Genomic DNA, 23,420 nt, shown 5'->3' on the forward strand with positions numbered 1-23,420 from the left:
CGCCTAGGGCGGTAGAACGCACAAGACCGCGCGCACACAGACACACACGACAGAAACTTTGCAGTGGCCACAAAGAGGATGTGAGTCGGACAGCGTGTGGCTGGGGCCAGGATCAGTTGCCATGGCTTCGGTGTAACGGAAATCAGCCTCTGAAATAGCGTGAGCTAGAAGCATCAACTGCGTGAAAGAAAATATCAAAATAACCTACCACAGACCAGTTTGATATTTTATCAGAATGTATTATAAAAGCACCATAGAAACCTTGAAAATTCCAACAATAGACCCAGAACACCAATATCAATAGTTAAAAACTGTACATGATTTGATAAAACGGTGAATAAAGCTATATGGGGCGGCAAGGTAGCCTAGTGGTTAGAGCGTTGGACTAGTAAAGGTTGCAAGTTCAAACCCCCGAGCTGACAAGGTACAAATCTGTCGTTCTGCCCCTGAACAGGCAGTTAACCCACTGTTCCCAGGCCGTCATTGAAAATAAGAATCTTTTCTTAACTGACTTGCCTAGTTAAATAAAGGTAAAAAAAAATATATATATATATATATATATATGAGACGTTCGGATCTAAAAAACCTCAGTATAAGTATCATACAAAGTAGACATAGGCTGCACAAACAAGTTAAACATCCAACCATTTCATGCAGATGAATTACCTGACGCATGAAAAAAGTCACGACCGAGCTATGGAAACACGAAATGCCGGTGTTGTGCCGGAATCGCGTTCGTCATTGCTCCGACTTGCTTGCTAGTTGAGATGTCAGCTCTTCACTCAGTTTTCGGTTTGGCTATTTGTTTCAAGTGTATATGGAGGTTCTAGCTTGTTTGGCGCCCTGGGAGAACCCCTCCTTCAGCGCCCGCGCCCCCTGCAAGATGCCGCCCGTTCCTAAATCCGCTACTGATTTGTATTAGTTTATAAATACATCTCTTTGCCAAAATTCGTAATCTCTCCCATGTCTCATTCGAATAGTATTTTTGAAAGTGCAAGGATAATAATTCAGCCATAGTTGTTCTGAACATTTTACTCCCTCCTTTGTTTAATTATAACACACATACATACATTGATTATTAATTTCAGTTGCCTGACGTGAAGTTTGTTCTATAGAAAGTATTTGACTCTGATGTGTGCCACAGAAAGTATTTGACTCTAGCCACAAAATGAAAGGAAATGAGAAGGGGGGTTCTGGCAGGGGGAGATTTGACAACACCTGTACAATCTTAATTTGTTCGTTCGACATGGTGGGATACTTTTATGTACATGGTGGGATACTTTTATGTCGGTGAGAAATGGCGGTGGAAACGTTTTCTGCTCAAATATTGATATAATAACCATCATATCGAAGTAAATTTGGGGGTCATGAAATTATATGTTGTGTGGTTCTCCCACTACGTCTCGGGAAAGCATGCAGTTTATTTGGCTACAGATTAAATAAATTATGAACTTCACAGGGTGGTGAATGTACAAGGTGTTGGCTTGCTTGCTCCTTCCTATACAATTAACATCGAGGGTCTTATTGAGATAACGAACGATGATTAGGTTTGACCAATACAAATAATATCGCTCTTATTCATAATAATCTCATAATAGGTAGCCTACCCGCACTGTATCTGCTAGGTGTTGGCTAGAGCGCATGTGCCAAGACCAACTCGGGTACATTTGGTATTCAATGCAACAGTTTTTGTGACTAATTATCAGCAGAGATGAAAATGCGATAGAAATTGTATTTTTCATTCGGTACATGGGAATTTAACCGTAAAATATATTTTTACGTGCACTACGTCGTCACGCACAGGATTGTATCCTCATAAAGTCAGTCAAACATATCTGGTGGGAAAATGCGCATATTATTTTATGCAGATTTGATCATATTTACATGAAAATCTGTCGAAAATTGGATGCAAACCTAGCTACTGTCAAACCAATCGTAAATACATTTTTACCCACTGCTCAACTTCTTCCCTCTTTTGCTCTTCTCACGTTTCTCTCTCTTTCGAGACACATGCCACAACATACAAAGGAGGCTTTCACATATGAATTGCAAATAAATGTTTTTAAAAACCGTTACATTTTCGCTCAAAAGCTGTTAAATAAAATACATAAGATGCAATGGAAATGCCTGGAAAGACAAAAGTGATTTAACAAATGGAAAGAGTCAAAACGTTCTCTTTCTTCAACTCATCCCCGACTAGTGCAATCCTTTCTTCTGACCGATGGTCTGGTAGGTGTCTGCAGAATGAGGAGTCAATCCCTGAAATATTTGAAAGAGAGATAGAGAGCGAGAAAAAATATAATTAAGCAAGGACCTACAATTGAAATTCCACACATCAACTAAGATCACCATCACCAACTCACCGTATAGATGCTCTCCTCTGCATTCTGTGTCAGAGTGAAAGAGAAACACCATTACAAAACACAAACACTGAGGAAAATGACTAAATCACTATTCATGTAACATCTAGAAACAGGGTGCGCTTGTGTGTGAGTACAGGTGTGGCATTTTTTGTTGTTGTAGAAAGTGTGTGAAAAATAAGCTAGAAGCTTTAATGTTTGTCAGGAAATCCCTCCCTGCCCCCAACCAGCTGTAAAGCTGCAGTTGTGTTTGTCTGGGTTGTACAGGACTAGAAAATGGTTTTTAGCATATCTCACATTACATTGATTTGATCCCTGGCCAACTGCAGGGGCTCGTTTTCATGTATCTGGGTGCCATAAGGGCTTGTTTAATGGGGTTTAACAGTGTAGATCATGTTACTGTGGCTTTCTCACCACTGGCTTTGCTGTCCCAGTCACTGGAGCCATCTGTGGGAAATACTGAGTGTTGAAAGACAGAGGTAAGACAGACAGACAGACAGACAGACAGACAAAACTGAATCAACCCCAAGCTGTTCTAGGCATTTGTGCAGATCTGAAACGATTGGATGGGTTGGACAAGTATAAGCAATATGGTGAAAATTTCACCTAACCTTCCAGAGGACAAGGTGGAGCTACGACCATAGTTTATATACCCATAGTCATACTGCAGAGAACATTGTTTTTTAGATCAGTGTTTATACCTATCCATGTCTTTCAGATCTACAGTGCCTTCAGAAGGTGTTCATACCGTTGGACTTATTACACATTTTGTTGTTACAGCCTGAATTCAAAATGGAATCAATAGATTGTTTTCTCTCACCAATCTACTGTACACACAATACCTCGTAATGAGAGTGAAACCTTGTTTAGAATTGTTTAGCTAATTTATTGAAAATTAAATACAGAAATCTCATTTACATAAGTATTCACACTCCTTTGCTATGACACTCCAAATGGAGCTCAGGTGTATCCAATTTCCTTTGCTCATCCTTGAGGTGTCACTACAACTTGGAGTCCACTTTTGGCCAATTCAACTGTTTGGACATGATTCAGAAAGAAACACCTGTCTACATAAGGTCCCACAGTTGCCAGTGCATGTCAGATCAGAAACTATACAATGAAGTCCAATTAACTGTCTGTAGATCGCCACAATATAATTGTGATGAGGCATATACAGTATCTGGGGAAAGGGTATAAAACTATTTCTAGAGTGTAGAAGGGTACCTTGATCCTGCAGTATAGCACGGTAAGGATGATACCGTACAGAAACAAGATGCCGTCCAGGATGTAGCAGATCTGAGGCTCAACCAGGGCCGCTGAGGACAGAGGATAAGAACTGCTACTTACAGGATGGTCCTCTGAGGTTTGACCACCAATTTAGTCATTTAGCAGATGCTCTTATCCAGAGAGACTTACAGTGCATGTAACTAAGGTAGGTAAAAACAACCAGACTATCAGTTATCGCAAGTGACCACCAGTAATCGGTCTGTCGCGCATGTCTCAGTCATCTTTCCTTACCTGTTTGGCTGGTACAGTACCTACCTACTCCTATCCACAACATGTCAAAAATGATCTTGGTTAATATCATTCTGTTCTGACAAATAGGCATATCTTCAAATTGAGTGTCTCTCAGTTTTCAAATTGAAAATGTGATTATTTTATCTTTATCAGTTTGGTGTGTGTGTGTGTGTGTGTGTGTGTAAGGCGGGACTAGGGTGATGTGGTTGATGTATCTATGATCTCTTTTGGTTTCCCTACCTCTTATCTGTGAACCTCAAACATCTGTCGATTTAAATAGAGAACGCTATGTGCAAGAAAACACTATGGAGAACACTGAAATGTGTACTGTATATGCATGCATATAGGTGCAGTACACCTACACGGATGCTTAGACATAGTGTAAGCTTCTGTGTACGTGTGTGTGGGGACCATGTAGATAGTGCTGACGTTTCGTCAGTGCATACAGTGCCGTGAAAAAGTAATGCCATCACTTTCTTCAGTATCTAATGTTAGAGGACCAATGTGGCCACTGCTTTGCTTCTGCGGTCCTAGAAAGGGCTCCAAAACAATAAGAATTGAGCACTATCCCCCCTTTTTTTAGTTATTACACACGGTCCATCACACCAATAGTTCATCATACCACTGACATTGTTTTGCCCTCTATATTGAGAATGTCAGAATCACCTACACTACACCAATATACAATATGTTTTTTTGCGCCAAACTCCGTTTGGTTATACTGACAAATCTATTTCTAAAACCAAGTTAAAACAGTCATGAGCAAAACCATTTACAGACAGGAAAAACTATGATTTACTTCATTCTTTCAGGAAGGAGAAATTATGATGTCCACTTCAACAATTATTGTATACGTGTCGCTACAGGGTTTCTATCAACAAAATAGTTGATTATTCATATGACCAAAATAATATGACGAGTTCCAAATACCAGTCAGTCTTCAGTAAAAAGATTTGAACGTGATGTATCGGCATTTGTAACTCAAACTATGTTAATTGCTGGACTCCCTGAGATCTGGGCCCGCTTCGACAAAGCATCTCAGCGTAGGAGTGCTGATCTAAGATCCGTTTTGCCTTGTAGATCATTATGAATAAGATTATATGGTCAGATCCTAGATCAGCACTACTCTGAAATGCTTTGTGGACATGAGCCCTGATCTTAATCATGGGACTCACCATGATACTTTATCATTTACTTGACTTTAAAATATTCCCTCCAGTGGAAGACCAAATTTAGTTGAGTTATACTAATCAAAAAGTTAAACTAATGTTAATCCCACAAAAAAATAAACTTTCATAGCATAGGTCAACAACCAAACATCAAAGAGGTTTATACTTATCAAACTCCAGACTCACCAGCGCTGCCAAAGCTCAACCACAGAGGAAGAGCTGAAAGAACCTGGAATCTGCCTCCCATTGTCACAGCAACAAGGATACAACAGGACACACCACAACAGTAGGCAGCGGCAACAAGCTCTTTTTACCGGACGTCAGACTGCTCAGTCAGTAACCAGCACATCGGTTGAGCAGGGCTGACGAGTCCGTTGGTTAAGTGTATTGATGACGCAGTGTTACAAAGAAAGCCAGGGTAGAGCAGGAGGGGGAAGTTGTGGTCGAGCTCAGTCCATTTTCTATGATCAGACCACTCCCCTGTCTGTGGGCCTGCACACAGCGTTGGAGGAAGGACAGACTGAAAGACCTAGAATGCGTCGGGTTCTGTCGACTTACTTTATCTTTACCACATGTTGGTTGTGCAACATGGTGTTTTGAAAACGGAAATAACATTGAGCTATGACTTCCCTGAAGTTCTTACTGTATGTTTCTTAACTACAAAGACACTGAGTGAAATGACACTATTTGACCGATCAGAGATCAAATATTTATTAGGTTTACAGCATTATACGTCAATGATTACGAGTTGGCCCATCTGTCAAAATCCCAGTACAGTGAATGAGAGACAAACAAGGTAGTAAAGACAGCGCTGAGAAATCCTCTTCAGAGTGGAACCATGGGTGTCATCTTTCAACAGTCAGGTGTTTTAACTTAACGGTCAACTTCGCCAAACACAATGTCCTGGGTGCCTGTCACAAGAAGATTAAATAAATAAATAAAAAATAAATCAACCATACATTGAACAGGAACTACACTGAACAATAATATAAATGCAACATATAAAGTGTTGGTCCCATGTTTCATGAGCTGAAATAAAATATCCCAGAAATGTTCTATATGTACAAACCACATCTAAACACGCCAGCCCAGGATAACGTGTTCCAGTTCCCGCCAATATCCAGCGACTTTGCACAACCATTGAAGAGTGAGCCAACATTCCACAGGCCACAATCAACAGCCTGATCAACTCAACGTTAAGGAGATGAGGCAAATTGTGATCAAACCAGATACTGACTGGTCTTCTGATCCACGCTCATATTTTTTTTTAAGGTATCCGTGATCAACATGTCTATCTGTATTCCCAGTCATGTGAAATCCATAGATTAGCACCTAACAAATGTATTTAAAATGAACTGACTTCCTTATGAACTGTAACTCCTTTGTAAAACCTTTGAAAATGTTGCGTTTATATTTTTGTTCAGTGTACATTAATTGCATTGCTAAGGATTCTGATATCAATGGTTGACTGATAACATAAGGGTCGTGTTCAGCAGGGAGAATCTTTTGTGAAACAGAGGTACTAATACAATTAAAACACAGATTTTTGTTAACCGTCACGAAACATTTTGCTACAGTGTGTCCTACTGAATATGACCCAGTAGAAACATTCCTTACCAATAATGGCCACTACGTCAGCCAGCATGTGTCCTTTAGCCATCATATCCAGGGCAGCCTGGGGAAAAAAACCATCAAAACCATCAATCAACTCCAAACCAACCAACTCCAATCCAACTACAAACTGAAAGAATAGATTTTTTCTTATGAAATCTGTGTTGCGACAGGTTTGTGCAATGCACTTTATTTAAAGTGATTTGATACAGAAACCAAAACAGTGTGGGATGGTCTAGTGTGTTAATGTCCCAAGAACAAACATGTTACAACACAGACAGAGAGGGGAAGGCAGGGTTGGGTTTGTTTTCTTTTATAAACGCTATTATAATGGTTTATAAATGTCCTTAATGAATTATAAGTAGCCTTGAGGAAAAAGCTGTTTTACACATTGAATAATTTATAATAACTGCATTTAATAATTCAGGGTGTGAATTCTGTCTGTGTTGTGGTAGTATGAGCTCCCCGTACCAAGTGAGCGAATCCTGGAGCTTTGATTTTGCAGCGGTAGGGCCTGCTGGAGCCGTCAGATACCAGATACACACCAAACTCTCCCTGCAAAATAACACAATATTACACATTAATATTCCTACCCAACACATTCACACCAAACTCTCCCTGGAAGAGACAGGAGAGGAGATCACATTACACAACAGCAGCACCTTTAATCTACCTATATAAGTCTAATTTTATTTGTCACATACACATGGTTAGCAGATGTTAATGAGAGTGTAGCGAAATGCTTGTGCTTCTAGTTCCGACAATGCAGTAATAACCAACGAGTAATCTAACCTAACAATTCCACAACTGCTACCTTATACACACAAGTGTAAAGGGATGAATATGTACATAAAGATATATGAATGAGTGATGGTACAGAACGGCATAGGCAAGATGCAGTAGATGGTATCGAGTACAGTATGCAAACATAAGTGGCATAGTTTAAAGTGACTAGTGATACATGTATTACATAAAGATGGCAAGATGCAGTAGATGGTAGATGGTATAGAGTATAGTATATACATATGAGATGAGTAATGTAGGGTATGTAAACATTATATTAAGTGCCATTGTTTAAATTGGCTAGTGATACATTTTGTACATCAATTTCCATTACTAAAGTGGCTGGAGTTGAGTCAGTATGTTGGCAGCAGCCACTCAATGTTACTGGTGGCTGTTTAACAGTCTGATGGCCTTGAGATAGAAGCTGTTTTTCAGTCTCTCGGTCCCTGCTTTGATGCACCTGTACTGACCTCGCCTTCTGGATGATAGCGGAGTGAACAGGCAGTGGCTCGGGTGGTTTTTGTCCTTGATGATCTTTATGGCCTTCCTGTGACATCGGGTGGTGTAGGTGTCCTGGAGGGCAGGTAGTTTGCCCCCGGTGATGCGTTGTGCAGACCTCACTACTCTCTGGAGAGCCTTACGGTTGTGGGCAGAGCAGTTGCCGTACCAGGCGGAATATACAGCCCGACAGGATGCTCTCGATTGTGCATCTGTAAAAGTTTGTGAGTGCTTTTGGTGACAAGACAAATTTCTTCAGCCTCCTGAGGTTGAAGAGGGGTGCTGCTCCTTCTTCACAACGCTGTCTGTGTGGGTGGACCAATTCAGTTTGTCCTCTCAGTTTGAGTGAGAGGTTATTTTCCTGACACCACACTCCGAGGGCCCTCACCTCCTCCCTGTAGGCCGTCTCGTCGTTGTTGGTAATCAAGCCTACCACTGTAGTGTCGTCCGCAAACTTGATGATTCAGTTGGAGGTGCGCATGGCCACGCAGTCGTGGGTGAACAGGGAGTACAGGAGAGGGCTCAGAACGCACCCTTGTGGGGCCCCAGTGTTGAGGATCAGCGGGGTGGAGATGTTTTTACCTACCCTCACCATCTGGGGGCGGCCCGTCAGGAAGTCCAGTACCGAGTTGCACAGGGCGTGGTCGAGACCCAGGGTCTCGAGCTTGATGATGAGTTTGGAGGGTACTATGGTGTTAAATGCTGAGCTGTAGTCGATGAACAGCATTCTCACGTAGGTATTACTCTTGTTCAGATGGGTTAGGGCAGCGTGCAGTGTGGTTGCGATTGCGTAGTCTGTGGACCTATTGGGGCGGTAAGCAAATTGGAGTGGGTCTAGGCTGCCAGGTAGGGTGGAGGTGATATGGTCCTTGACTAGTCTTTCAAAGCACTTCATGATGACGGAAGCGAGTGCTACGGGGCGGTAGTCGTTTAGCTCAGTTACCTTAGCTTTCTTGGGAACAGGAACAATGGTGGCCCTCTTGAAGCATGAGGGGACAGCAAACTGGGATAAGGATTGAATGAATATGTCCGTCAACACACCAGCCAGCTGGTCTGCCATGCTCTGAGGATGCGGCTGGGGATACCGTCTGGGCCTGCAGCCTTGCGAGGGTTAACACGTTTAAATGTTTTACTCACGTCGGCTGCAGTGAAGGAGAGTCCGCAGATTTTGGTAGCGGGCCATGTCAGCGGCACTGCATTGTCCTCAAAGCAAGCAAAGAAGTTATTTAGTCTGTCTGGGAGCAAGGAATCCTGGTCCGCAACGGGGCTGGTTTTCTATTTGTAATCCGTGATTGACTGTAGACCTTGCCACATACCTTGTGTCTGAGCCGTTGAATTGCGACTCCACATTGTCTCTATACTGACGCTTAGCTTGTTTGACTTGCGGAGGGAAAAGCTACACTGTTTGTATTCAGTCATGTTTCCGGTCACCTTGCCCTGTTTAAAAGCAGTGGTTCGCGCTTTCATTTTCGTGCGAATGCTGCCATCAATCCACGGTTTCTGGTTTGGGAATGTTTTAATAGTTGCTATGGGTATGACATCGTCAATGCACTTTCTAATGAACTCGCTCACAGAATCAGCGTATTCGTCAATGTTGTTGGACGCAATGCGAAACATATCCCAATCCATGTGATCGAAGCAGTCTTGAAGCGTGGAATCAGATTGGTCGGACCAGCGTTGAACAGATCTGAGCGCGGGAGCTTCCTGTTTTAGTTTCTGTCTGTAGGCTGGAAGCAACAAAATGGAGTCGTGGTCAGCTTTTCCGAAAGGAGGGTGGGGGAGGGCCTTATATGCGTCGTGGAAGTTAGAATAACAATGATCCAGGGTTTTACCAGCCCTGGTAGCACAATCGATATGCTGATAGAATTTAGAGTCTTGTTTTCAGATTAGCCTTGTTAAAATCCCCAGCTACAATGAATGCAGCCTCAGGATATGTGGTTTCCAGTTTGCATAGAGTCAAATAAAGTTTGTTCAGGGCCATCGATGTGACTACAGATTCAAATTAACCAGCTAGCTAAATCTGGCACATTTACAGAATATCTCTGTCTGTCAAATCAATGTAATAAATGTTTTGGAATTGTGTTGTATCTAAAGGCCTCCTATGACCTACAAAATAGATCAGTTGGAGGAGAATCTCACCATTACAAGCAGTAAATTGCACATATAGAATATCCTCAAAGTATTTGAGGTTCAATTTAAAAAAAAACAGAGGCTCAAAGCCCTTCTATCCATGTAGGTCTGAGGAAAGGAGAGGGCTTACCTTGGGTGCTTCTACAGCTGTGTATGTGGATCCGGGGGGCACCTGGTAACCCTCTGTGTACAGCTTAAAGTGATGGATCAGAGACTCCATGGACATCTAACATGGGAACATTAACCACCATTACAACTGATGTTTATGCTTATTTAGACTCGATGTGAAACACTCCACCGTAACAAGGGCTTGTGTTTAACTACAGGGTAAGGGAGAAACAAATTAAGGATGATCTAAATGCCCTGAATCAGTGTTTCTCAACATTCAGTCATTCTCTCACCTTCATCTCAGATCTCTTGGGCGGGGCCACCTTGGCGTCGTCCACTTTGATCTCTCCCGCTGGCATCTTGTTGAGGGCCTCGATCATGATCCTGAGACTCTGCCTCATCTCCTCCACCCTGCAAAGGTACCTGACCAACACCAAGGACAAAGAGGAGAGAGGGGGGGGTTTAACCGTTGCCCTCCAGGGGCATGTGGTCCGTGTGTGGCAGCACTACCACTAGACCAGCCGCCAACAACTCCAAAACAGGATTCAATCAAAAACGATCAATAACAAATATGAAGGTAAAACTCATCTACACAAACACAATACTAAGTAAAAAAGGGAGAGAGAGGCAGACAGAAAGGACAGTAGGCGTCCTTCTCACCTGTCGTAGCAGTCTCCCTTGCTGCCGATGGGGACGTCAAACTCCACCTCGTCATACTTGTCGTAGGGCTGAGACTTCCTCAGGTCCCACTTAATGCCTGAACCCCTCAGCATCACACCACTGACAGACAAGCAGAGGGGGTGATTTACATCTTTCATTAGCTTCACAACAGTTTAAGAGGGAGAGAGTGTGCGAGTGAGTGCATCTCACCTGAAGCCATAGTTGAGTGCGTCCTCTGCAGACACAACCCCGATGTCCACGGTGCGGTTCTTCCAGATACGGTTGTTGGTCAACATCTCCTCCACCTCATCTATTCTGATGGAGAAGTTCTTGCACCACTCATAGATATCATCCATTAGTCCCAGTGGCATGTCCTGGGACAAGCAGATAACACAATCTTTATAGCGACCATTCCATCGCATACATAGCTGTAGGGTGAAGTTTCCCCTAGACGCTGATCTTGGGTCAGTTTAGCGATCCCCCCCTTCTAATGGTGAAGGTTAGGATTGGGGAGAGGATGCTGATCCTAGATCTGAACCTAGGGGAAACGCTACCCAGGAGAAACCCCATAAGACTTAGTTCCCAGGCAGCCCTCACCTGGTGTACTCCTCCAGGTCTGACGTAGGCTGCATGCATCCTGGCCCCTGAGACACGCTCATAGAACTCAAACATCTAGGAGAAGGATAGAGACACGACAACACACCATGAAAAGGTCCAGTGCTATCAACAAAAAAATGGTTTTCCAGTGTTTTACGTATATTTACACACAGAGGTTGGAATAATACTGGGAAATTGTGAAAATTATGAAAATACACTTTTAGTGTAAGAGACGATTGAAAAGACTGCCTGAAATTTCATCCTGTTTGGGCGAGATGGAGTTTTGGCCTGGTGACATTAAATTAGTTAATATACCAATAAGAAAAAGGACTTCCAAAAATTGCTACTTCAGCAAAAGGAAGGAAGATCAGGACCCTGATTCTAGATCATCACTCCTACTCTGTTAAGCTTGATACGGCCCCAGATCCTAAATTCTGTTTCCATTCTCACCTTCTCTCTCTCCTCGAACATCCAGAAGAAGGGGGTCATGGCTCCGATGTCCAGGGCGTGGGTGGTGATGGCCATGATGTGGTTCAGGATGCGAGTCAGCTCTCCGAAAAGAACTGCAAAACAACAGAAGTAGACCCTGAAAAGTCATACTTACTTACGTAACCACTGTTGCCCATCTTCTGCCTGTTTGGAGATTGTGTAACAGGCCCCAGTTCCTCTGTACAGTTGAAGTCAGAAGTTTATATATACCTTGGCCAAATACATTTATACTCAGTATTTCACAATTCCTGAAATTCAATCCGAGTAAAAATGTCCTGTCTTAGGTCAGTTAGGATCACCACTTCAATTTAAGAATGTGAAATGCCAGAATAAGAGAGAGAATGATTTCAGCTTTTATTTCTTTCATCACATTCCCAGTGGGTCAGAAGTATACATACACTCAATTAGTATTTGGTAGCATTGTCTTTAAATTGTTGAACTTGGGTCAAACGTTTCAGGTATCCTTCCACAATAAGTTGGGTGAATTTTGGCCCATTCCTCCTGACAGAGCTGATGTAACTGAGTCAGGTTTGTAGGCCTCCTCGCTTGCACACGCCTTTTCAGTTCTGCCCACAATGTTTTTATAGAATTGAGGTCAGGGCTTTGTGATGGCGACTCCAATACCTTGACTTTGTTGTCCTTAAGCCATTTTGCCACAACTTTGGAAGTATGCTTTGGGTCATTGTCCCCATTTGGAAGACCCATTTGCGACCAAGCTTTAACTTCCTGACTGATATATTGAAGTAACATCTCAAGACATCCACAACTTCCCTTTCTCATGGTGCCATCTATTTTGTGAAGTGCACCATTCCCTCCTGCAGCAAAGCACCCCCACAACATGATGCTGCCACCCCCGTGCTTCACGGTTGGGATGGTGTTCTTCAGCTTGCAAACCTCCCCCTTTTTCTTCCAAACATAATGATGGTCATTATGGCCAAACAGTTCTATCTTTGTTTCATCAGACCAGAGGACATTTCTCCAAAAAGTACAATCTTTGTCCCCATGTGCAGCTGCAAACCGCAGTGTGGCTTTTTTTTACAGCGGTTTTGGAGCAGTGGCTTCTTCCTTGCTGAGCAGCCTTTCAGATTATGTCAATATAGGACTCGTTTTACTGTGGCTATAGATACTTTTGTACCTGTTTCCTCCAGCATCTTCGCAAGGTCCTTTGCTGTTGTTCTGGGATTGATTTGCACTTTTCGCACCAAAGTACGTTAATCTCTAGGAGACAGAACACATCTCCTTCCTGGGCGGTATGATGGCTGAGTGGCCCCATGGTGTTTATACTTGCATACTATTGTTTGTACAGATTGACGTGGTACCTTCAGGCATTTGGAAATTGCTCTCAAGGATGAACCAGACTTGTGGAGGTCTACAACTATTTTTTTTCTGAGGTCTTGGCTGATTTCTTTTGATTTTCCCATGTCAAGCAAAGAGGCACTGAGTTTGAAGGTAGGCCTTGAAATACATCCCTAGTTACACCTCCAATTGACTCAAATAATGTCAATTAGCCTATCAGAAGCTTCCAAAGCCATGCCATCATTTTCTGGGATTTTCCAAGCTGTTTAAAGGCACAGTCAACTTAGTGTATGTAAACTTCTGACCCAATGGAATTGTGATAGTGAATAAGTGAAATAATCTGTCTGTAAACAATTGTTGGAAAATGTCTTGTGTCATGCACAAAGTAGATGTCCCAAACGACTTGCCAAAACTATAGTTTGTTGACAAGAAATTTGTGGATGGCTGAAAAAAGAGTTTTAATGACTATACTTCCGACTTCAACTGTATATCCATGTTAACTGTTGAACTCCATGTAGCTAACTACTGCCCCCTAGTGACCTTGTATGAAAGGGTAAATGGGGCCAGATGACCCAAGAAGGTTATGATTCTCATGCTTGTTACTGTTGTGCTGGTAAAGGAGAGAGGTGCACCACCTTAATCTCAAACTTCACTTGTTAACCCAAACTGTACCTTTATCTCTGAACCAACAATTCGGGGGGGCTCATGCAAATTGGTTTGCTCATCAGTTTGAGGTATTGGTTAGTTCGTCCTTTCTGGCAAGGTCCTCTTGTAGCACCTAGTCTTACCTCTGATCCACTGTGCGCGGGGTGGGGCCTGGATGTTGAGCAGCTTCTCCACGGCCAGAGAGTAGGCCTGCTCGTTACACATCATGGACACGTAGTCCAACCTGTCAAAGTAAGGCAGCGCCTATAGCAAAACACGGGAAGACTGGTCAATGCATTTCATCAAACAAAAACCTGCCCGTTGTAGAAGAGCCTAAACACGAGCTTGTACATTACAAGCATCTTAGTCAGGACACTTATGCTAGTAACTTTCAGGCAATTTGCTATCCTAGCTGACGGCTGAACTATTCTGACAGGAATATTTTTGTCTTCTTACATACCTTACTGTCTCTAGGGGTGCTACGTACCTGCAGGTAGGTCTTGTACTCAATTAGTTTTTCTGTGCCGCGGTGCAGCAGGCCCACGTGGGGATCACACTTCTTCACTGACTCCCCGCTGAGCTCCAGCACCAGACGCAGCACGCCATGGGCTGCGGGGTGCTGGGGCCCAAAGTTAATGGTCAGGTTAGACACCTCCTTCTCCATAGGAGCATCCTTATCTGAGAGAGGGATTGAGAGGAGATTTGGCAGTTTAAGTTTATAAGAAAAGCTACTTTCTTGTTTAAAGTAAAACCAACGCATTTCGACTCTCAGGGTTCAACATAGAAAAAAGAAAGAGGTTGGACAGGCTAGTTGGTTCGGAATTCATGCATAGGTGTTTTGTTAAAGCTGAATGGATATGATAAAGTCACAGAGTATGATGTGGAATGAATCTAAATCTATAATAAAGTCAAAGTCACAGAATGAGTTTAGAAACCACTGACAACCACGTTGTGGCCAATCAGGTTCGATGGAGTAGCAGGCAATAAAATGCAACTCCCACATATGGAACTAACAGATTTCAATCATTATACACAACTTTGGACTTGGGCCTAAATAACAACTAGGGATTTGACCTTTGACTGAGTACTCGAATGAAAAAAAAGCTATTTTTAGAACAAGGGCGGCAGTGGGGAAAAATGTGCGCATTCATCTACATGCCAACAGTGAGAAAAAGTGCCTAATTTATCATAACCATTAGAGATAACACATCCTAACTGCTAAGTTGCCTCATATATTCAGTCAATAAAAAAACAAGTGCCATTTAAAATACATTTGTTGAAACTGTAAAATCAACTGGTTATATTTTATCGTGGAACACAATCAAAAAGGAAGTAAGCTGACTGTGGCGCTTGCTTGTAGAAGCCTATGGCTGTGCAATGGCATAGCCTTGTTTGTTCATTTTGCAGAAAAGACACCCTTATTTCCAGAGCCCTTATCACAGGCAAGACTCCTATTTTATAGTAAAAAAAACATGTAATATAACAGAATACAATTTGAGTACTCAATTACTCATGCACATCATTAATAACTAGTAGGCCTATAGATGAAGACAGTACACAACCGTGGGGCGTACCATTCCATGGTGGGGGGACCCATTTCTCAGTGATGGCGCTGGGGTACATCACCGCCCCAGCATAGTGCTCCGTCCACTCCACATCTGGCTGCCACTGTTTCTGCCTGGAAAGAGAGAATAACAAGCAACCATGATGCATCAATGGTATTATGGCAATGTGTGGATGTTGTTGACCAAGTGTTTAAACCAGGTGGTTTCAAACCACTCCTCAGGGACCCCAGCTGTTCCATGTCTTTGAACTAATCCTCAAGCTACCTGAATCAGGTGAGCTAGTTCAGGACTACAACAACACTGTGAAACGTCTAGGAGGTTTGAAAACCCCTGGTTTGACCTACACAGTTTTGTGAGGTTAACTAATACTTTTACAGAGCAATAACAAAAAAATACATGATCCCTGGCCATGACCCCACTCTGAGGGTGTCTCAGGGGGAGTGGGATATGCAACAAACAAACAAAAAAACATTTCACACCACACACACTTGTACATGTGTGAAACAGGACAAACATAAGCACCCCTTATTTGACAACCTGTGCCAAGTAAACTCCTAATATAAGTCGACTAGAGTCCAGGGTAGGGCATTAATCTGCTCTAGGTCAGCCAAGACAGACTGACGATTTGGTCACTAATCACATTTCACACAAGTAAAACGGTAGGATTAAACAGATTCACTAAATTATTTTATTTTGTGTATAAAACAGGCCTCAATATCAAGCATTATCTAACTGTTGGTAATGGTCCATAGCGACTTGTCAAGGCACAAATGGATCGGGTAGGATGAACTGTTCCAAGTTACTGTCTAACACGTTATGTTTGACCCTGAAGTGGTTCATATGAATGTGTGAGAGGTGTACAACCGGTGTTGACCTCAATACAGTAAATGGCATCAGGTTGTGTACACTCATTCATTACACGTTATGTAAAACGTGTTGTTATTGAGCCTAGTTAACTACAATAAGGGGGCTAGCTAGCCTGGATTCCAGACCTATTTTGTGCTAACATTCCACACGTTTTTTCAGACAAAAGTAAGAAACATGCATTTGAATTGCAAGAAATTGCTAGGTAAAGTTAACGTCACTCTGCTTGTTCGCAAGATGACACGCTGGCCATGAATCGGATGTGCTGCAGTGCTGTCAAAATCTACCTGATTCGATTCAAGTAACCTAGCTACTAACGTTAGCAAGGTTGCCAACTAACAGCTGTTTTAATGTTACAGGATTTATACAACAGTTCCTTCTGACATAACATAAGCGTGATGTGTGTCGTGTCAGGTATGTGAACGACAAGTCGGTGTTGTAGATGAGCAGTGCCTTTTGTTAGCTGGCTAATGCTAGCTGTTATGTGACCGTTTTTGATCCCTAAACGACCTACTTGTACATTATTGATCGTTTAAACTATAATTGCGCCTATAGAACTATGATATTCTCACCTGTTTTGCAGGACAGTGCAAGCAGGGCTGACCAAATTACTATTTATAATCAATTTTGTTGAAGGACGTCCAAGTTTGCTAAGCGACCTCAACATTGTCCCCGCCATCTTGGCAGTCAAAGTTGCTCTGCACCCGGTGACGTAAGGATGTATTCGTCTTTGGGGTTTAGGGCGAACTACATGCTAAAGAGTGTATTATCGCCACCAACTGGGCGGGGGTGAAAAAAATCATAAAAGAAAAGTAAATTCCACTGGGAAGGGAACATTTACATTAATCCACAAAAACTACAAAATAATGTAAAATAAATAAATAATATATAATATATATATATATATTCCAGCTCATTCGAAATCTAAAAAACCCGCTCAGGTTGAGGCCTGAAAGGGTGTGACCGCACGAACAAGTACTCCATGTAGCTCCTCAGACGTTAGCTGTCTTTTAATCCCAGAAATAGTTAAACTGCATAAACAATGATATCAACCTTTCAATGTGCACAGTCCACTTTCTTCACCTGAAGAATTTCTGGGTCCTGTTGATACGCAGGCTGCGGTGTATGTTGCAGTGTAATTCTACCAGTATTTACTACCATCTGACATTCAGACCATTTTAACTGCCTCCTCATAGGAGACAGACTGTGCTGCTGGTGACCTCCATTTTTATCACCCTGATCAGGCATTCCAAGGCCTCGTGTTCTCCACCGCAGTGACAACACTTTGCTCCTTGACCTTGGCCATTCCCTTCTGTTAAAACGTTTTATTTTTTGGGTTTGGGAAGCAAAGTTGACAGAATAATGGTACTGCCACCTATCACACGGAAGTATAATGGACGTTGAGTTGGTGCTGTACGGAAAAAAATGTGTGACTTGCTGTTCAAAAGTATTTGTACGGTAGTGGAAGAAGTAACAATTGTGTTAGTGTTAAATGTAGGCTAGTGCATTGTAGAAGTAGTGATTGTCTTTGTAGTAGTGGAATAGTAGCCTATATAGTAACAGTAGAAATGCTACTGAAATGCTAGTAGAAGTGGTAGTGGAAATACCCGTGACTGTTTCCCAGTAATAGTGTGCTTTTTCACACTTATATAATATAGTTATTTGGCTTGCTCCTCCAGCATTGCTGCAATCTATGACCGAAGCCTAACGGGAGTTGACTTGGGAGTGTGGTTTGATGTGTGTGTGTGTCCTTGCCACCACCAAGACACACCCATCTGTCAGAACCTTGCCCACAGCCATTTCCCCCCAGGCAATCATAACAATTCCTGCAGATTGAGTTCAATAACTACAGGCAGATTTATGGTGAGATGCCAGAGGAAGCTTTGAATAGGTCAGTAGCCTACAGAGTAATATGAGAATGCAAGTGCTGAATTTATGTAGATATTTTAAAATGTAGGTCCATGTAAAAGAAAACAACCCTTCACATACAAGCATAGAATCAGTGTTCTGCTAATATAACAATGTGCACCTTTCACTGTCCTTCCCAGCCGATACAGATACTGTGATTATCGGCATTTTGTCCGGTGGTAATGGGACCTACATTGGCAAACATGTCAGAGGGGTCATACCTCCCTGTGTGGTGTCCCGTAGACGACAGGCTTCTCCCTCCCCATATTGTCTGATACCGTTCAATAATAAAAAGACAATGTAAGTCAACGTTGTGTCTAGTAAAATGTTAATGCCAGGTCTCTCTCCATTCAGAGACATCAGCAACAAGGATGTCTGTCAGTCTGGACTTCATCACATCATCTTGCAAGTCTCCATACACGTTTCCACATCACCAAGTTTAATAACAAAAGATACACTAGTAGCACAAATAGAATGCTTAGGGGAAGTTTTTTGGGGGGGGGGGTTTGTACACAGGGAGAGAAGGGGGAATTAACCAATCACCACAGCCCACAATTCGTTCTCTTTGCCCGTTCCCTTTCCCAGGGGTAGTCCTCAAACTCAGGTTCTCAGCCAATCCGGTACACAAGGGGGTTAGTCCGACAGTCCAGGTCACAACATGTAAACTCACAGATAGCGAGCTCTCTTCTCCCACTCTTCATATCACACTTGGTTCTCTCCTACTCTGCCCTGTTGTGTAGGCTGAACAGGTCAGACAAAATCGACCTAATTCTGTTCTCCCCGTCAATGACCGTTGGTGAGAAGGCAAGAGGTCAGGCTGGAGGTAAGGTCTTTGCCAGAGCCCCATTGATGGGCATAGCAGCGTAAATCAGCTCCTGGCCCCTCATCAAAGACACTGGTCGGTCGGTCACACACACACACACGTTATGCCCTGGACATTATATGCATCTAAGAAGTAGAAAAGAAGCAACAAATAATGTCAGGTTACATCAATTATTTCTCACAATTGGGTTATCAAATATATCAAAGTAATGAAGTGGGATACCTTCTGTATTTATACAACTGATGAGCCTGTGAAAGCTGTTGCCGCTGACAGGCTAAGGTTGCTGGCCGGATATTTGCCCACATGTGACTGACAGTTCCATTCATATGAATGCTCACAGTGAGGGCGTGTCTGCATGATGCTGATGAGGGCCCCCTTGCTGGTCTTCTCGAGCTGCATGTTCGGCTGCAAACTGGGCGTCTCTCAAACAACTGCAGTAGGCAATCTTATGAGGTGGTGTTTACAAGTAGTGTCCTTTTCATAGGAGTCGAGGTAACTCTGGCAACAACGGAAGAGATGTCACAAGGGTACTTCCCACTGGGCAAAAACTGGTTGAATCAACATTGTTTCAACATAATTTGTAAATGTATTTTGACGTAGAATCTATTTTTAAAATACATTGGATTTGCAAAATCGTGAGAGAGAACTGTTGGTTTGAGGGTGACATTTCAACCACAGGATTATGTCATCACGGTAACCAATTTTCTACATAAACTAACCTTGTATAAATATGTTGAATTTGTACCTTTGAGACAATGTCAGATCTTCAATGTTATAGCCACTATCAGAAAAAAAACAGTAGGTTGAGAATGTATCTATCTACAGCTTTCCTTCGGTCTACCATCCAGGGTTATAACTGAACCAGGCCTGCTTCTCTTAGATATTTGTCAATGTGCTATCGTGAGAATTATTAGATAATCCTCCTCTTAAAAATGAAATAGATTCACTGTTGCTATCGAAGTCATATCAAAGAGTAAGTTTAACAGAGCAAATGAAATGTAACCATACTTTATGAATCTTATATAAATCAATGAGACTATTTAGGCCTATATGGCATTTGCAGAGTCATCAACAGCTATTGTTTCTATTCAACCCAGGATTCACCTAAAACTAGACACGGTCCTAGGTCCTAGGGTTTCAAGGATTCACGTCTCCATCTCAACCAAAAAAACAAAGTTAAATAATAGGACTAAATCAAACTTTATTTGAAGGGCATTTAAAGTTTGATTTGATTTAGTCCTTTTCATTAACCTCGAGTTTTGGTTGAGATGGAGACATGAATCCAATCAATTCAATCAATCCAATCAATTATTCATTTGTAGAAACCTGTAATTGCCTTCTGTAAGTTTAAGAAACATTGCCTTGTGCCTTGAAATTCCATTATCAAAACTCCACATACCGTATCTTTAAGATATTTTCACATTTTTCTCCCTGATTAGGAGGCAGGATTTAAAAAATGTCACATAAGTAACAAGTAAAGGTAGACCTATCAATTAGTTCTAATGTTTTTACTGATATAAATGTTGTTTAAATTATTAAGTGACTAAAACTACCAAATTGGTAACGGAATTTCCCAAAAATTAGTAAAGGAATTTCTGCAATTGAATTGGCTACAATGGGAAATCATTGTACTCACAAACCACAGTTGGGTTCAACAGTTTGGACAGCTCAGTGCAATACAGTACAGCACAGCACAGTACATGGGGTACAGTAAAGAAAAGTAGAGTATAGTTCAGTACAATACAGTCCTGTAGAGTTCAGTACTGAACTATACTCTACTGAACTAAACTCTACTGTACAGAACTATGCTCTACTTTACTGTATCTGCTGTACTGAACTCTGTACTGTACTGAACTCTACTCTACGGTTCTGTGATGTACTCCACTGAGCTCTACTGTGATATACTTTGATATCCAAACTTGTGAAATATAGACGTGTATGATGGCTTAGATTTGGTGCAGTCTGGACCAACAAAATGTGGTCTTGTTTGGGGGCAGAGCTCATTAAAATAATAGCCATTGTGTAGAATAATACACACTGTGCCTTCAGAAAGTATTCAGACCCCATGACTTTTTCCACATTTTGTTACGTTACAACCTTATTGTAACATGTATTAAACATTTTGTTCCCCCTCGTCAATCTACACGCAATGCCCCATAATGACAAAGTAAAAACAGTTATTTTGAAAATTTGTGAAAATGTTTTTTTTTTTTTTTACGGAAATATCACATTTACATAAGTATTCAGACCCTTTACTCAGTACTTTGTTGAAGTACCTTTGACAGCGATTACAGTGTATATTTTTCTTGGGTGTGAAGCTAAAACCTGGGCTCACCTGTATTTGGGGAGTTTCTCCCATTCTTCTCTCCAGATCCTCTCAAGCTCTATCAGGTTGGAAGGGGAGCGTTGCTTTATAGCTGTTTTCAGGTCTCTCCAGAGATGTTCGATCGGGTATAAGTCCAGGCTCTGGCTAGGCCACTCAAGGACTTGTCCCGAAGCCACTCCTGTGTTGTCCTGGCTGTGTGCTTAGGTGAACCTTCGCCCCAGTCTGAGGTCCTGAACGCTCTGGAGCAGATTTTCATCAAGGATCTCTCTGTACTTTGCTCCGTTAAACTTTGCCTCGATCCTGACTAGTCTCCCAGTCCCTGCCGCTGAAAAACATCCACACAGCATGATGCTGCCACCACCATGCTTCACCGTAGGGATGGTGCCAGGTATCCTCCAGACATGACGCTTGACATTCAGGTCAAAGAGTTCAATCTTGGTTTCACCAGACCAGAAAATCTTGTTTCTCATGGTCTAATAGTCTTTAGGTGCATTTTGGTAAACTCCATGTCATGTTCCTTTTACTGAGGACTGGCATCCGCTGGTCACTCTACCAACAATGCCTGATTGGTGGAGTGCTGCAGAAAGGGTTGTTCACCGAGGAACTCTAGAGCTCTGTCAAAGTGACCATCAGGTTCTTGGTTACCTCCCTGTCCAAGGCCCTTCTCCCTCGATTGCGCAGTTTGGCTGGGTGTCCAGCTCTAGGAAGAGTCTTGGTGGTTTCAAACATCTTCCTTTTAAGAATGATGGAGACCACTGTATTCTTGGGGACCTTCAATGCTGCAGACATTTTTTGGTACCCTTCCCCAGATCTGTGCCTCGTCACAATCCTGTCTCGGAGCTCTACGGACAATTCCTTCGTCCTCATGGCTTTGTTTTTGCTCTGACATGCACTGTCAACTGTGGGACCTTATATAGACAGGTGTGTGCCTTTCCAAATCATGTCGACTCAATTACATTTACCACAGGTGGACTCCCATCAAGTTGTAGAAACATCTCAAGGATGATCAGTGGGATCAGGATGCATCTGAGCTCAATTTCGAGTCTGATAGCAAAGGTTCTGAATACTTATGTAAATAAGGTATTTATTCAAAATGTATTCTTTTTAAGAAATTTGCAAACATTTCTAGAAACCTGTTTTTGCCTTGTCATTATTATCTAGGATGATTAGAACATTATTTTCTGAAATACATTTTAAAATAAGGCTGTAACATGACAAAATGTGTTAAATGTCAAGGGGTCTGAATACTTTTCAAATGCACTGTACATAACAAGATAAATAATAAGCAGCATATGGTCTAGCTACTGTTATACACACCACCATTGGGAATCAATAAACTCCAAACCACCTATTTCGCATAGGTGGGTCCTTCAGCAGGGCACGCAAATCATAGCTGGCTGTGCATCTTGCTGGAAGCATTCATTGTCGAACCGGAGCCGGAGGCATGGTCAATCCATATAGGGATTTTCGGTCTCAATTGGCCGTGATTCTTTGAACGCATTGGGGATGATGAAACAACGGAGGCCCATTCAATGAAGGGAAGCGAAGTGCCGGAGAGGAGATTTGCAGGTTGAGGTTGGAAAAAGGGGTCATGAATTGTTGACATAATTGTAATCCAAACTCAACCTTCATTTACTCGTGACGCACTCAGGTTCCAAACTCCGGTATAGGACCAAAATTATCCTATTTACACTGTGTAGTCAATTTTGAAAAGTGTTTAAAATCAAATCAAAATCAAATCTTATTTGTCACATACACTGAATGCATGCTGAAGTGTAGATCTTTCTGTAAAATGCTTACTAACAAGCCCTTAACCAACTATGCATGTCAAGAAATAGAATTAAGAAAACTTCTTTGGGATATGTGGTACGCTAGCCAGTGAATTTGCAGGTTGCTAAATTCAAAACAACAGAAATCTCACAATTACAATTCCTCAAACATACAAGTATCATACACCATTTTAAAGATAAACTTCTCGTTAATCTAGCCACAGTGTCTGATTTAAAAAATGCTTTACGGCAAAAGCACACCTTGCGATTATGTTAGGTCAGCACCTAGCCACAGAAAAAC

The 23,420-nt window shown here is 42.1% G+C and overlaps 2 protein-coding genes across 3 annotated transcripts; both read right to left on the reverse strand.

Moving 5' to 3' along the window:
• Positions 1-2,046: 2,046 nt before the first annotated feature.
• LOC118392022 (high affinity immunoglobulin epsilon receptor subunit gamma-like) lies at positions 2,047-5,538 on the reverse strand. 2 transcript variants are annotated; one of them, XM_035783630.2, is made up of 5 exons: positions 5,234-5,538; positions 3,585-3,676; positions 2,775-2,807; positions 2,364-2,387; positions 2,047-2,259 (listed from the first exon to the last, which is right to left on the reverse strand). In XM_035783630.2, exons 1-5 carry the CDS (start codon positions 5,292-5,294, stop codon positions 2,197-2,199), a joined length of 273 nt encoding a protein of 90 aa, XP_035639523.1. In that variant the 5' UTR covers positions 5,295-5,538; the 3' UTR covers positions 2,047-2,196. The 2 variants fall into 2 exon arrangements, with proteins under 2 accessions (XP_035639523.1, XP_035639522.1); XM_035783629.2 differs by having other exon boundaries at positions 2,775-2,819; positions 5,234-5,524.
• A 204-nt stretch (positions 5,539-5,742) lies between these two features.
• Positions 5,743-17,020, reverse strand: ndufs2 (NADH:ubiquinone oxidoreductase core subunit S2). Its single transcript, XM_035783627.1, has 13 exons — positions 16,866-17,020; positions 15,439-15,542; positions 14,352-14,542; positions 14,008-14,128; positions 11,885-11,997; positions 11,435-11,509; positions 11,048-11,211; positions 10,838-10,957; positions 10,471-10,600; positions 10,200-10,295; positions 7,130-7,213; positions 6,665-6,722; positions 5,743-5,958 (listed from the first exon to the last, which is right to left on the reverse strand). The coding sequence occupies exons 1-13, from the start codon at positions 16,970-16,972 to the stop codon at positions 5,921-5,923; spliced, it is 1,401 nt and encodes a 466-aa protein (XP_035639520.1). The 5' UTR covers positions 16,973-17,020; the 3' UTR covers positions 5,743-5,920.
• Positions 17,021-23,420: the final 6,400 nt, after the last annotated feature.

This window comes from Oncorhynchus keta, chromosome 13, assembly GCF_023373465.1.
Source record: "Oncorhynchus keta strain PuntledgeMale-10-30-2019 chromosome 13, Oket_V2, whole genome shotgun sequence".
In the NCBI taxonomy this organism is placed as follows: domain Eukaryota; kingdom Metazoa; phylum Chordata; class Actinopteri; order Salmoniformes; family Salmonidae; genus Oncorhynchus; species Oncorhynchus keta.

Excerpts from the sequence above, each read along its gene's own strand:
- LOC118392022 (XM_035783629.2), bottom strand. The coding sequence starts at position 5,294 with ATGGGAGGCAGATTCCAGGTTCTTTCAGCTCTTCCTCTGTGGTTGAGC. Across the intron at positions 3,677-5,233 it reads GTTGAGCTTTGGCAGCGCTG|CGGCCCTGGTTGAGCCTCAG; the intron begins GTGAGTCTGGAG and ends CTCTGTCCTCAG. Across the intron at positions 2,820-3,584 it reads TGCTATACTGCAGGATCAAG|TATTTCCCACAGATGGCTCC; the intron begins GTACCCTTCTAC and ends TTCAACACTCAG.
- ndufs2 (XM_035783627.1), bottom strand. The coding sequence starts at position 16,972 with ATGGCGGGGACAATGTTGAGGTCGCTTAGCAAACTTGGACGTCCTTCA. Across the intron at positions 14,129-14,351 it reads AGTACAAGACCTACCTGCAG|GCGCTGCCTTACTTTGACAG; the intron begins GTACGTAGCACC and ends GTTTTGCTATAG. Across the intron at positions 5,959-6,664 it reads TGACGTAGTGGCCATTATTG|GCACCCAGGACATTGTGTTT; the intron begins GTAAGGAATGTT and ends TTCTTGTGACAG.